General features: G+C 33.6%; 1 protein-coding gene and 1 pseudogene across 4 annotated transcripts; both read left to right on the forward strand.

Annotated features, from left to right (window-relative positions):
• Nucleotides 1-1,394: 1,394 nt before the first annotated feature.
• LOC143544481 (mitochondrial import inner membrane translocase subunit TIM17-2 pseudogene) lies at nt 1,395-3,388 on the forward strand (annotated as a pseudogene). The gene is made up of 2 exons (XR_013137261.1): nt 1,395-1,500; nt 2,549-3,388. The product of XR_013137261.1 is annotated as a mitochondrial import inner membrane translocase subunit TIM17-2 pseudogene (transcript).
• A 3,760-nt stretch (nt 3,389-7,148) lies between these two features.
• LOC143544492 (uncharacterized) lies at nt 7,149-11,276 on the forward strand. 3 transcript variants are annotated; one of them, XM_077036589.1, is made up of 9 exons: nt 7,149-7,582; nt 7,757-7,925; nt 8,094-8,171; nt 8,834-9,194; nt 9,345-9,457; nt 9,663-9,827; nt 9,897-10,021; nt 10,814-10,906; nt 10,990-11,276. In XM_077036589.1, the coding sequence occupies exons 1-9, from the start codon at nt 7,548-7,550 to the stop codon at nt 11,147-11,149; spliced, it is 1,299 nt and encodes a 432-aa protein (XP_076892704.1). In that variant the 5' UTR covers nt 7,149-7,547; the 3' UTR covers nt 11,150-11,276. The 3 variants fall into 3 exon arrangements, 2 of the variants coding, with proteins under 2 accessions (XP_076892704.1, XP_076892705.1); XR_013137263.1 differs by having other exon boundaries at nt 7,150-7,582; nt 10,750-10,906; nt 10,990-11,091; XM_077036590.1 differs by lacking the exons at nt 10,814-10,906; nt 10,990-11,276 and adding an exon at nt 10,108-10,380 and having other exon boundaries at nt 7,150-7,582.
• The last annotated feature ends 977 nt before the right edge of the window (nt 11,277-12,253 follow it).

The following is a 12,253-nucleotide window of genomic DNA, read 5'->3' on the forward strand; positions in this document are numbered from 1 at the left end:
ATCATAGGGTTTGAATTTTTACGACATTTGGGGATTTAGGATTTGGATTTTGATTTATGATTTGGGGATTTAGGGTTTACAAGATATAAGCGTTTAAAAGGAAAGAAAAAAAACAAAGAAAATAACGAAGTTACCAAATTATCCCTGGCTTAACGGAAAAAACAGACATGGTTAAAAAAAGTACTAAAAATGCAAGTTTTTTGAAACTGAGGTAGCCATTTGCACAAAATAAAGAATATATACTAAAGTTGCATAGTTGGCCAAACCACATGTACTAAAATATTGACACTTAACTCTAACATGTATTCGAGTATTTCAATATCATTGTGCTTATAACTTATAAGTTAACTAAAACAAATTGGATATAATGTAATATTATGGGTATGGGTATGGGTATTTAAATACTTCATAGGCATGTAGGATGAGACTATGAGAGTGTCTTGGTTATACATTTGCAAACAATAAGTTGGATTCATTATTGTTGTTAATACAACTTCCTAATAACATTCAAGGTTGCTAATGTTGAGATTAGAAGTATTACATGTTGCACCAATTGAGACAACTAGTTATAGTTGAACGATAATGAGGGAGCGTTGCCTACACCCCTCCCAACATACGCTATATTAGATTGGAGATCCTATGCCGAATCTTCCCTATGCTACGCCGTCTCTAAGCATGTGTTTGAAGTAGAGATGAGCTTGGTACTTGTATTGAAAATTCCAATGCAGAAAATCAAAATACTAAAAAAATGGATAATGGTACGATATCGAATGCAACGATTTAGTAAAATACTGGTACCCTATCGAATCGTGCTGGTAGGGGTCATCGAATCAGATATCGGTTATTCGAGTTGTTTGGATCGGATTTGATTTTTTTTCCTAGATCCAAAAACCGAACCGATCCGAATTCAAATTTCCTTAACCTAACGAAATTCATCCAAGTTCAATTAGGATCGGTTCAGTTAAACTCTGAAAAACCCGAATTCAGTCTAAAAAACAGAATATGTACTATACAACTCATAATATGAGATTGAGTTATTGAGGAACATACCCGATGAAAGTGGAATCTAGCTGCGAATAGTGGATGCGCCTAAAGGCCTGAAGTTGAATCGTGGAGATGAATTTAGAATTTTGGACATGTCATTTGATTTCTCCACACATCAAGGTTTTGAAAAGAAAAGCTCGGTAGGCCGGGCTTAGTGAAGTGGATTACTGGACTCATATCATAAAACTTATTAAAATAAAAAAAAAAACCTGCCTAACTCAGTTTGGTTTATTCGATTATCCAGATTTCAAAATTTCAAGATCCGGAAACCGAATTAAAAATTCAAATAGGCTTTTTTGGTTACAAATATGGTTCGGTTTACGGGGGTTTTTTCGGTTTTCGGTTATTTTGCACACCTCTAGATGCCGGTACAATATGTGACCCTATATATGCATTAGGAATTTGTCCTCCGTACTAATTCACCACACACTTCGCAATCTCTCCGGCGACGAGGAGGTAATCCCTTATTTTAATACTCCCTTAATTAATTTTCGATTTTAAGCTAGCAGTTGATTGTTGACTGAGCTAATTACACTACCGTCGTATTGTTGTTATATCTTTGATTACACGATTGGGGATCTTGCGTACTGTAGAGGGTTTTAGGTCACGATTTGAAAGTAGTAAAATTAAGTCTAGTCTCTGAAATTAAGGTTGTTGATGAAAGCTTATTCCCAATTAATATAGTTTCCAATCGTTGTATCGGGACTGGAGTAAAAGATTTTGAAACACCCAAATTATTTTCTTTCCATGAATTCTGGTCTCAGGTTTTTCATGAACATGTGCACAAATGATCTTGAATTGCACGGTTTGGTTTGGGTCGGGTTGGACTAAAATCAAACCAAAAACCGAATCTTGGGTTTCACCGTTCGGTTTTGCCGTTTGAGCTTGAAATTTTTGGGTTAAATAAAATTTTCGTCCCACCGTGTGTTACGCTAGAGAGCTATGCTCATGTGGCAGCACAACGGCCGTCAAGCGGTAGCCGATGGTATGGTTTCCCGGGGGAACGACCAAGTCAAACTCTGAGGCCAGCGTGGGCCCGGTTAAGACAACATAGTCTGGCCAGAGTGGGGCAACGAGGCTCTCCAAACTTGGGGAGTGTGGTAGCCTATATACATTAAAGTCGCCGTTATAAAAAAAAAATAATTTTGGACCTAAATCATTATTTTCATTAATAACTATTTGATTATTATTCATTTGGGCTAAAATATTTGTAAAAATATAAATTTGAGTTAAATATTTATTTATTTTTTTATATCACTAAATACAATAAATTGAATTTGAAAATCTGTAAATTCAGTTCGGTTCTGTTTTTACTAGGTATTTACAAAATCATAAGACAAAATTGTTGGTTTTTGTTTCGGATTCAGATCGGATTTTTTTGTTTTCACACACGCCCCTAATTTTGATTGTAAGGTTAGTAATGCGTAAGTCGAGTAAATTTAAGGTGTATATCGTTTTTAAGATCAAACTTTTGCTTAGAATAATAACATTTGTTAAATGAAAGGTAAAATGGGAACCCCGGAGACCTCTCGTGAACCATGTCCGGACCGTATACTAGACGACATCGGTGGAGCCTTTAGCATGGGTGCGGTTGGTGGTTCAGCCTTCCACTTCTTGAAAGGCACTTACAACTCACCAAAAGGTGACCGCTTGTTAGGCGGGATTCAAGCAGTGCAGATGAATGCTCCACGCGTTGGCGGTAGTTTTGCTGTCTGGGGCGGCCTGTTCTCCACTTTTGATTGCACAATGGTGTATCTCCGCCAGAAAGAGGATCCTTGGAACTCGATAATAGCCGGTGCTGCCACCGGTGGGTTCCTCCAGATGCGTCAGGGACTCGTTGCTGCCTCCAAGTCCGCAGCGTTTGGTGGTATTTTACTTGCTATGATCGAAGGAGCGGGAATCATGTTGAATAAGGTCATGAGTGCACCTCAGAATCTTCCTCCTATGGTAGAGGCCGTGCCACCTAATATAAGCGGAGTACCGCCAGTTCCGATGGGTCATCTTTCTAATCAACCTCAAGTAAACATTGATAGCGTGCCATCTTCATCATCATCATGGTTTAGAGGGCTGTTTGGTGGTGGAAAAGAGAAGGAACCCGCCCCAAGTAATGTCGGTAAGACAGAGGTTTTGGAGAGCTTTGATGCTCCGAATCCGCCTTCATTCGAATACAAATGAATAGCTTCCATGAAAATCAGGAAAGATATATGAAGTTGTATTGCTTTTTTTTGTGATTGAACAGGTTCAATTAGTAGGCTCTGTTCATATGTGTTAAAAGCAAATGTTCAAGTGTAGGTTGCTTAACATATTATGCTTTGACATAATGAAAGTTATCATGGTTTATCTAGATTATAATTTGCTCATTATATCAAAGTTTTATATTATGCAAGAATCTAACAACTTGACAAATCTTTCGGTTTAAAAGCTTATATCCTTTGCAAACTTGGTTGGTTGGTTTGTGAGCTTATGAAATCACATCATGAACAACTTTGTTTCTAGATATTAATTTATGATTTTTCAGGTAGTGCTACATAAAAGATAAAACCTTACTAACAATATGAAATTATATATACGTGGTTTAGTTTTTTCAATAGTAATTTATATTCTCAAATATCTCGAATAATGGTAATATTTCAATAGTAAGTATAGTTCATATTACATTGTCTTGTCTTGTCTAGTCCTAGAAATAACTTACTTTCAACTTTTTCACTTTTAGCTTTCTTAAAATCTTAAGACCATACATAGTGGAGGCGGTTCTGACCTCAAAATTCTCTCAAAACTCTATGAACACCGTCCCCTTTAAGTTATGGGGTAAGTTTTGGCATGGAGAGTTATCCACAAAACATCTCTCCTCATCTCTTCTAGCCAATCAAATTTTTTGTCCCACATTTATTTCTTTTATTTATATAAAAAAAATTGAAAAGACTTAAAAAGATAATAATTGTCTAATGATTGCTGAAGAGTTTTTGAGAGAATGGTCTAACAAAATGCTCATATATGAAGAGTTTTGACTGGGATAACATGTGTCGCATAATGCTCATATATGAAGAGTTTTGACTACGCATGGTCTAACAAAATGAAACCAATATAAGATCGTTCTTTTCTATTTAAACATACCAATATTGCTTTTAAATTTATGTACTCTTTCACTATAAGACTAGAACCCTACGTACTTAGAACATGTTAGGAACGCTCAACTCTTTATAGCTTTTCTAAATATAATAAGTAATTTCTAACAAGTGGCCTTACATTATCATTGATTGAATTATAACATTCATTATTATGTATTTAAAGTATTAATAATAATAATAATATTAATTAAAAGCTGCTTTATCAATTTTCTTATATCCACCAAAAGATGTCATGAATATGTCATGATGCAACTTCTATATTCTATTGGATGGATCACGCCTTCCATCTTCAATTTTAGATTGTTAAAAACAACTAATATAATTAAAATTTTAATATAATATCAAACATCTTATTATAGCTATATACTTAGATAAAAAGACTTAAAAGAGGATGAGAACATGTACACTGTTTTGATATGTATTTTTATTGAGTTGTTATTGATGGTTGAGTTAGTAGGTTTAATTAAGTGATGAACTTGACTAATCAATGTGATTATTTTAAAATGGGCATATAACCCACACAAACATGCATCGTAGAGAAATGACGAGACATATTATCTCCCATGCTTTGTTCTCAAGGTCAGAAAATGACACCCGGATCAGAAATTAGATAAAACTATTCTTAACTTTTAAAAAATATAATAACTTTATCCCTGTTTAAAACAAATACATGCAATATGCAAAGTTGCAATTAGGCATAAAGCAAATTTGTAAACTTGTATACAATAATCAAAATGAGATAAATTATTCTTATTAATGATTATAAATGGATTGGGTTGGGTTGGGTTGGGTTGGGTGACCAAACCAATGGTTTTTCAAAGGTTAGATGATTACAAGATGAGTGGGACCAAAACTACGAAATGGAAATGCATCCAAATTTCATATGTTTGTATCTCTAGGGACAAGAAGAATAAAAGTATAATACCTTAGCTCTGTGTTTCTATTATAAAAAACAAAAAAACAATATAACAAAATTTAAAAGAAAATGGAGTTTAGAGCTTTAGATAAAAAAAAATTATTTTATTGTGTTAGCTATGGTGAATTAAGATCATGTATATGTTAACTGGCCAACTAAGTTTACAAGGATCTGATTGTGCCAAACAAATATGATTTGGGTAAAACTCTTCATATAGAGAAACTGAAGTACGCATCACAAAAAATTGACAGGACTCAGAGGATTACCAACCTAAAAATCTCGCCATACTTGATGCCTTGATGGAAGTACTCATTATGTAAAAGTAACCATCTTAACAACTAAACTATCATTGTTATCGGGTACGTTAAAATTGAAAAGAGATATAATGAAACGGAAAATGGAATTTGAGTTTGAGAGGATCAGAAAATCACATACCAATATTTTTTACCATCAAGTTTATTAGACCATTAGTTACTACAATAGTGATATAATAGGGGCTAGACATGTAATATTAGACCGTTAGTTACAACAGTGATAGTATAGAGACTAAACATGTAATATGATGTTTTATATTAACACCTATGATATTAACCTTTATTTATAAGAAGTTATTGAGTTTTCTATGCACACTAAAAGTATATGGTCTAAGTAAGAAACAACAATAGCCATGCTTTGAGAACTAGAATGTGACAAGTTAGTACTATAGCTTTTGTTTAAGAGTATCAAGTGTTGTTAATACTTTGTTACGAAAATTTAAACCAATATACAAAGATCGAGGTTAAAAATGTCTTAATGCTTTCAAAGATAATATGGTGTGTGAATTTTGTCGTCTTATGTCGTGTAAATATGTATATAGACTTTAACATACCTAAAGTAAAGCTTTCAATGAAGAATGCCAAACGAAGAGTTCATGCATAAGGCGCGTTGGTTCCATTCGACAAGGAGGCTGAGTATTCATCGATAGATGAAGTGGAGGAACCAATTAAGGATCCATCTTTGGAAGGGTTTAGAACTTGCTCAAGTCCTAGAAAGAGACGAACAAGGGTCGACGAACTCCGTTCCAACCAATGCTCAAGTTGAGAAGGAAGTTAAAAGGAATAATTGTATCAAGAAGCTGAAAGAAGACCTTCAAAGTAAAAGCATGGGCTAGGTGGCAAATTGGTTAGCTACAAGGGAATGCAATCCGACATAATGCTAAAACAGAATAAGTTTACGCAACATAAAACAAGGTTTCTCTGGTACACCAGACGTCAAGATACACAAAATGAGGGTTTGAGGTAACACGAAAGCAATCAGGAAATAATTAATAAGTGATTACTTATCGGTATACAAAGTTAATTTCGAAAACTTAATCTTGTTTCCTTTGATAAAATTGTTTTCTTTTAGGTAGACATATCATTCTCTCTTCTCACTCACAACCACACTCTAAAAAGTAAAGAAACCCCTCACATAATTTAAAGAAGGTGTTCGGGAATGTTCTTGATCATAAATAGTAGCATTTTCTTTCTTCTTTCACTCATAATCACTTACAATCACACTCTAAAAAATAGAGTTAATACTTATAAAATTTAGAGGAGTGGCTGAGGATAGATGTGGGCAAATAAACCGGTTAACAGACCCGGCCTGAAAATCAAACCGAAACCGACTAGTTTGAAAACAATTATGTATAAACCAGTTTGAAACTGATTGAAACGCATTTTCGGAACTGGTTTGTATTTTTCTCCATCAAAATCGGTTCCAACTGGTTAACCGAACCAATACCGGTTAAAATCCGAATCAAAACCGATCAAAGCCCAAACCTAAACCGGTCGTAACCTGTCAAGAAACCGGTTTCAACTTATACCGAAATCGATCATATTGTTGATCAAACCAAAGCAGTTTCAACCTAAACCGGTTTTTTCACCTCTGGTTGGGAATGCTCTATTGTTTGGTTATAATAATTTTCAATTCCAGCTATCTTTCTATTTCTATCCTTTTAGGCTGTTATCAATTATCAAGACTAACTTTGGGCAATTTTTTGGCTTTTTGCTCAATCCTAACCACCACCCCATAAATTGCAATGAATTAAGTCATTAAATCACATCAAACTACAGAGCAAAAATATAAAAAAAACCCACCTTTTTAATCCTTTCTCTCTCTATATGTAACACATAGAGAGATAGAAAGATAACAGCAAAGTACCATCAATGGATCTTGGAAGATCTTCTAAAACTTCAAGAAACAGTCTCATCATCTTTGATTACAGTTTCAAAAACAACACTTCTTTAATGTCTTCTTGTAGTTTCTCTGATTTGATGTCTCCATCATCTTCTTCTTCATCTAACCCTTCTTGTAACCCCATTAGTACCTATTTAAGTGTTGAAGAATACAACTGAAATTGATAAAGTTAACATCTTTATTGTGTCTTTCCACTTTTTTCTTGTAAAGTTTGAGTCTTTTCTACTGTTCTTGAAGAAATAATGTTGCTTGCATCACCATCCCGGATCTTTTTCAGGTACTTTCTTGTTTTTTTTTTATGTTTTTTATATTTGGGTGTTAGTATGTCAAGATTTTAGCAAATGGGTTGCTTTCTTTTTTATTTTGTTTGCAAGATTTATGGGGTTTTGGAGTGATTCTTGAATAATTTGTGGATTTTTAACATGGGTTTGTTTTTAATTGTCATAATTAGGTCTGGAAATGATCTAAATGTTGATAATAAGTTCAAGAATTTGAATAATTTTACTACTCCTGCCACCGTGATCAAGCAAAATAAGAGAAGATTGAGCTCATCACCACCCATGGCAGCAGCTGCTCCAGTGAAAACTGGTGGTTTTTCTCCTTCCAAACTCTACCAGGAGGTTTGAGTCACTGAATTCATATATTATTATTATTATTATTACTATTATTATTATTATTATTATTATCATTATTATTATTTTTGCAATTAGATTCAAACAAATCTTTGAGTTTCTTCTTAGTTGCATAAATTCTTTGCTTGAACTTGAGATTATCATGAAAAACTTCAGGTTATGACTACTGCAAGAACAAATTTTACACAAGAAATATCTTTCCAGTGTAAAGACAAAGACATATCCCTTGCGAAGGTAGTAACTTTATTTAAATAACTTTACTTTATATCTTAAAATGATTGGCTAGGAGAAAAAACCATTTTGTCATGAAAAAGGTTCTCTTTTTTTTGTGGCCAAAATATTTCTTGACCATTTGAAAAATTTTGTAGATGTATAAAGTTTTTGGGCAGATTCTTGAGCTTTTAGTGGTTGTAAATGAAAGTGAAAATCTTGATTTAGATGTGGCTATTTTCAACTTGAAGAATACTTAAATAGCTTTAATTTTGATAATTGTTATTATTCATATTTTCTTATCTTTTCTGGTAACTGAATGCTCCCTTTAACTAATTTTACACTTTTTAACTAAAATGATGGTTAGTTTGCAATGAAAAGTCAAGTAGGATGGCTTAAAAAGTCAGATCACTTAATTTTCAAGATCAAACTTAATATTTCATGATGGAAGTGTCGCTCCTTGATTGTTTTATTCCATAAATCAGATTAAAATTGTAATTATATAGTTTTTAGTAACATATATAACATACTAATCATTTTTTTAATCAAATTTGGACTCCTAAATTTTTATTTATTTATTTATTTTATCAAATTTGGAGTGCCGGGTACTCGGGTCAACCCTTCCGAATCTCTACAAAAAGATCAGCCATTTTCACTAACCAGGTCCATCTCCATATATTCTACAGACTCTGTTGCATATTTCTACCGAACATGAGGCGTTTATTGCTTTTAACCGTGAGATGGATGCCAATTCATTCCTAAATGAACGCCAAGGCAGCAAAGTGTCGTCTGATGGTCAAGATTTAAGTCAAACAGGTTCTATGATTTTGGCGGGAAAGAAGATGAAAGATTGGTTGTTAGAATTGGATGTCATTGCAAAAGAAGTTGAGGTTGATTTAATTTCAAGAGACATAGGTTGTCATTTGACTGAAGTTTTGGTGGCAGTCAACAGTGTTCTATTCAAGTCAATAGGTTTCAAAAGGTCAACTGTAGTGGATTCCAGTTGTTCCTATTTGCACTCTGTGTTAAGTTCTAAATGTGGTAGTGGTAAATATTCTTTTCCTTTTTCTGGCATTTTGTTACAAAAAGTTTCAAACTTTTATAAATCTATGTTCAAAAGTTGCGATTTTTATATGACTCTAGGAGTTTTACTTGCTTTCAAGATTTTTACATGATGTTAAAGTGATGTTTTTGCAGCAATTTTGCTTAGCATAATTTACATTGAGGTTTGTCGAAGGCTAAATTTGACTATTGTTGGATCTTGTGTGGGTGAAGACTTTTTGATCTGGCCCGAAACAGAAACTCCTGAGGTAAGATGATTTGAGAGTGTTTGGATAAACATATTTGTTTTTTTAGTTTACAATAAAATTACCTCTTCACCCTTTTTTCAATATAATTTAGACCACTTTTTATTCTCATTTTACAATTGATTATCTTGTTCTGATTATTTACCACATATTATTTGGTATCACATAATCATTTTTATAACATAAAATTAAATATCATCTTCAACAGGAGCTTTTTAAAGTAAGATCAGGACACAGCTTATTCGGGATAGTCAATGGACGGTGTGTTGAGGATCCAAAGTCAAAGGCATCAGATTTAAACAGCAAGTCACTTACGGGACTTGACATTGCTACAAACCGGGATATTATCGGGATTTATCTTGCTAATTTGATTGTAAGAAAAATTTTACATTTTCTTAGTAGCTAAAGGTTCCGTCTTTTTAACTTTCTTGGTCTTCTATAGAGGCTTTATTGGAAACGGGCTTCAAGAATGACTCGCGGGTTAATGTTGACTTCTCCACTTAGGCCCGTTGATGATGATAAGACCGATGGTTCAAGCATACCGTTGTTGCGTCCTCGAGATCTAAGGTACACATGTCAAATTACTAAATTGCCCTTTGTTGACATGACCAGTTTTCTAATTGTTTAGACACTTGTTTCTGTTTTCCCTACAGGTTTCAAGCATGACATGAGAATTGAGAGGGGAATTTATTAAATTCTGACCAATGCCCAATAATCCCTGCTCTCTGATATTAAAATGAAAAGATAAAAAAAAATAACCTTTTAACACACAAACCTTTCAAAAAGTGGAAAATGTCCAAACCGAACCGAATGTACACATAAATAATTCTAAACTAACCCATGATTGGACGGAAGTCATGTTTTTAAAACTGCCGTGTTACTGATATGATATTTATAAGTCGTATGAGTAATCTTTATTGTTACGTAGAAGGAATTATATCCAGTTTATATTTGCTGGATACTTATCTATCATAAATAGGGTCTATTATCCCAGGTTCAAACCCGGGCATGAGATGCATTAATTTGTAGTAGTGTAGAAATAGTAGTAGGAATATGATAGTTTTGCCGTTCAAAATAATAATAAATAGGGCATAAGGTGTATTAATTTGGAGTAATGTAGAAGTAGGAGTAGGAATATGATAGATTTGCTGTTCAAAAAATACTAATAATAATTATAATAATAAATAGGGTTTATTGTTATTTTAAGACCATGAAATTGCTTATCATTGTTTGAAACTTATTTATCAGAAGTCAAAAGTTGACCTTTTTTTACTGTACATCAAATGCGTAACAAGAACTTGAGTTGTATACGGGTCAATTCTTGTTTTTGGCATGTCATTTTATTTTCTTATGCACTAGGCTGGCGATCATGGCATCCGAGAAACTATTGATATTACAGCCTCATAATTGGGCTTTAAGAAGAGATCATGGCATGATGTTGTATTTCAGCAGGTATAAGAGTCGGTATTATATATTTTCAAATACATAATAAAAACCCGGTTTTTATTGAGTTTTTTGGTTTTTGTAAATGGCAGGGAATATGGAGAGGCAGTTCAAGAACTAAGCATATGCATGGCTTTTGCGCCCGAAGAAGAGGCTGAAATCTTGGAACCATTTGTGGAGAAGTTGCTCTTGTTGAGAATTGAGTCATCTTGGAAATCATTAGGACATAAGGGTCATTTGACGGTTACTTGAAAACATGTTTGATTGTATCTTCCGATTTTTAACTTTTGTTGTTTTACAAGTTGATCTTGTAGCTCTGGGGTTGTTAAACCTTGTAATATGTAGGGTTATTACCTGGCTTGAACCATGATTATTGCCCCTGACTAGTATACCAGCGATATGCGCTTTATCGGATAATATATGTGAGATATGACTTTACGAGTATATGATAATGGCGATGAAAGTGAGTAAGTTGCATTGACGTCATGAGTGCATTCTATTACAGATTTACATGTATATGCGTATACGTTGTTTTTTTAGTTATATGTAAAGTTGCATCTACAATGATGTCATGCCACCCTTTATGACCACTTGTTATCTATGTCGATGCTACTTGTTTTGAGGGTGTTACCTATGTCGATGCCACTTGACGTCAGGCCATCATTTTGTTTCTCAATCAAACTTGTTATTGTTGGAATTAAGATTCCATTCCGCAGGAAATGAATGTCGATTATCTTATCTGGATAGTTTCGAAAGACATCTTTAGCATTCTGTATTCTCACAAGTTTGAATTGCCAATTGTAATAGTCAACTTAATGCTTTATATATGTTCGTTTGAGTTAATTTAAGTTTGTTTGTTTTCGTTTGTGTCCGTTTATCTTTGTTCAATCACTTTCATTTATTTCGTTTATGTTTGTGAACGGCCTGTTTAAATTATAAATGAACAAACACAAACACGTTTATTTTTTAAACAAACATAAACACCATTCTGAATTTACACGCTACTAGCAACTACAGGTGCACAAAAAACCCGAACCTGGAACCGAACCCGATTTGTACCCGGTAATACCCGAAAACCGAAACCGGGTTTTTCCAATTCCCGAAACAAGGTTTTTCAAATACCCAAAATGTATTTGCAAAATACCCAAAAAATACCCTAAAAAGTGCAACACATTAAAAAACCTCAATCTATACATGGTTTTCTCAAAACATGGAAATAGGGTATTTAAATGCTCGGTTTTATAAACAAACGTTCATGAATATAACTGAACGAACGGAACATGTGTTCATGTTCATTCGTTTAATTAAAAAAATACAAATTATTAAATAAACAAACATAAACAAACTTTCTATCGA

Source organism: Bidens hawaiensis, unplaced genomic scaffold (assembly GCF_021521415.1).
Source record: "Bidens hawaiensis isolate Kalapana, Puna unplaced genomic scaffold, B.hawaiensis_p1.1 tig00013584_1, whole genome shotgun sequence".
Lineage (NCBI taxonomy): Eukaryota > Viridiplantae > Streptophyta > Magnoliopsida > Asterales > Asteraceae > Bidens > Bidens hawaiensis.

Coding starts and splice junctions, on each gene's coding strand:
- LOC143544492 (XM_077036589.1), top strand. CDS start 7,548: ATGTTGCTTGCATCACCATCCCGGATCTTTTTCAG. Junction 7,583..7,756: donor CCATCCCGGATCTTTTTCAG/GTACTTTCTTGT, acceptor TGTCATAATTAG/GTCTGGAAATGATCTAAATG. Junction 8,172..8,833: donor AAGACATATCCCTTGCGAAG/GTAGTAACTTTA, acceptor TATATTCTACAG/ACTCTGTTGCATATTTCTAC.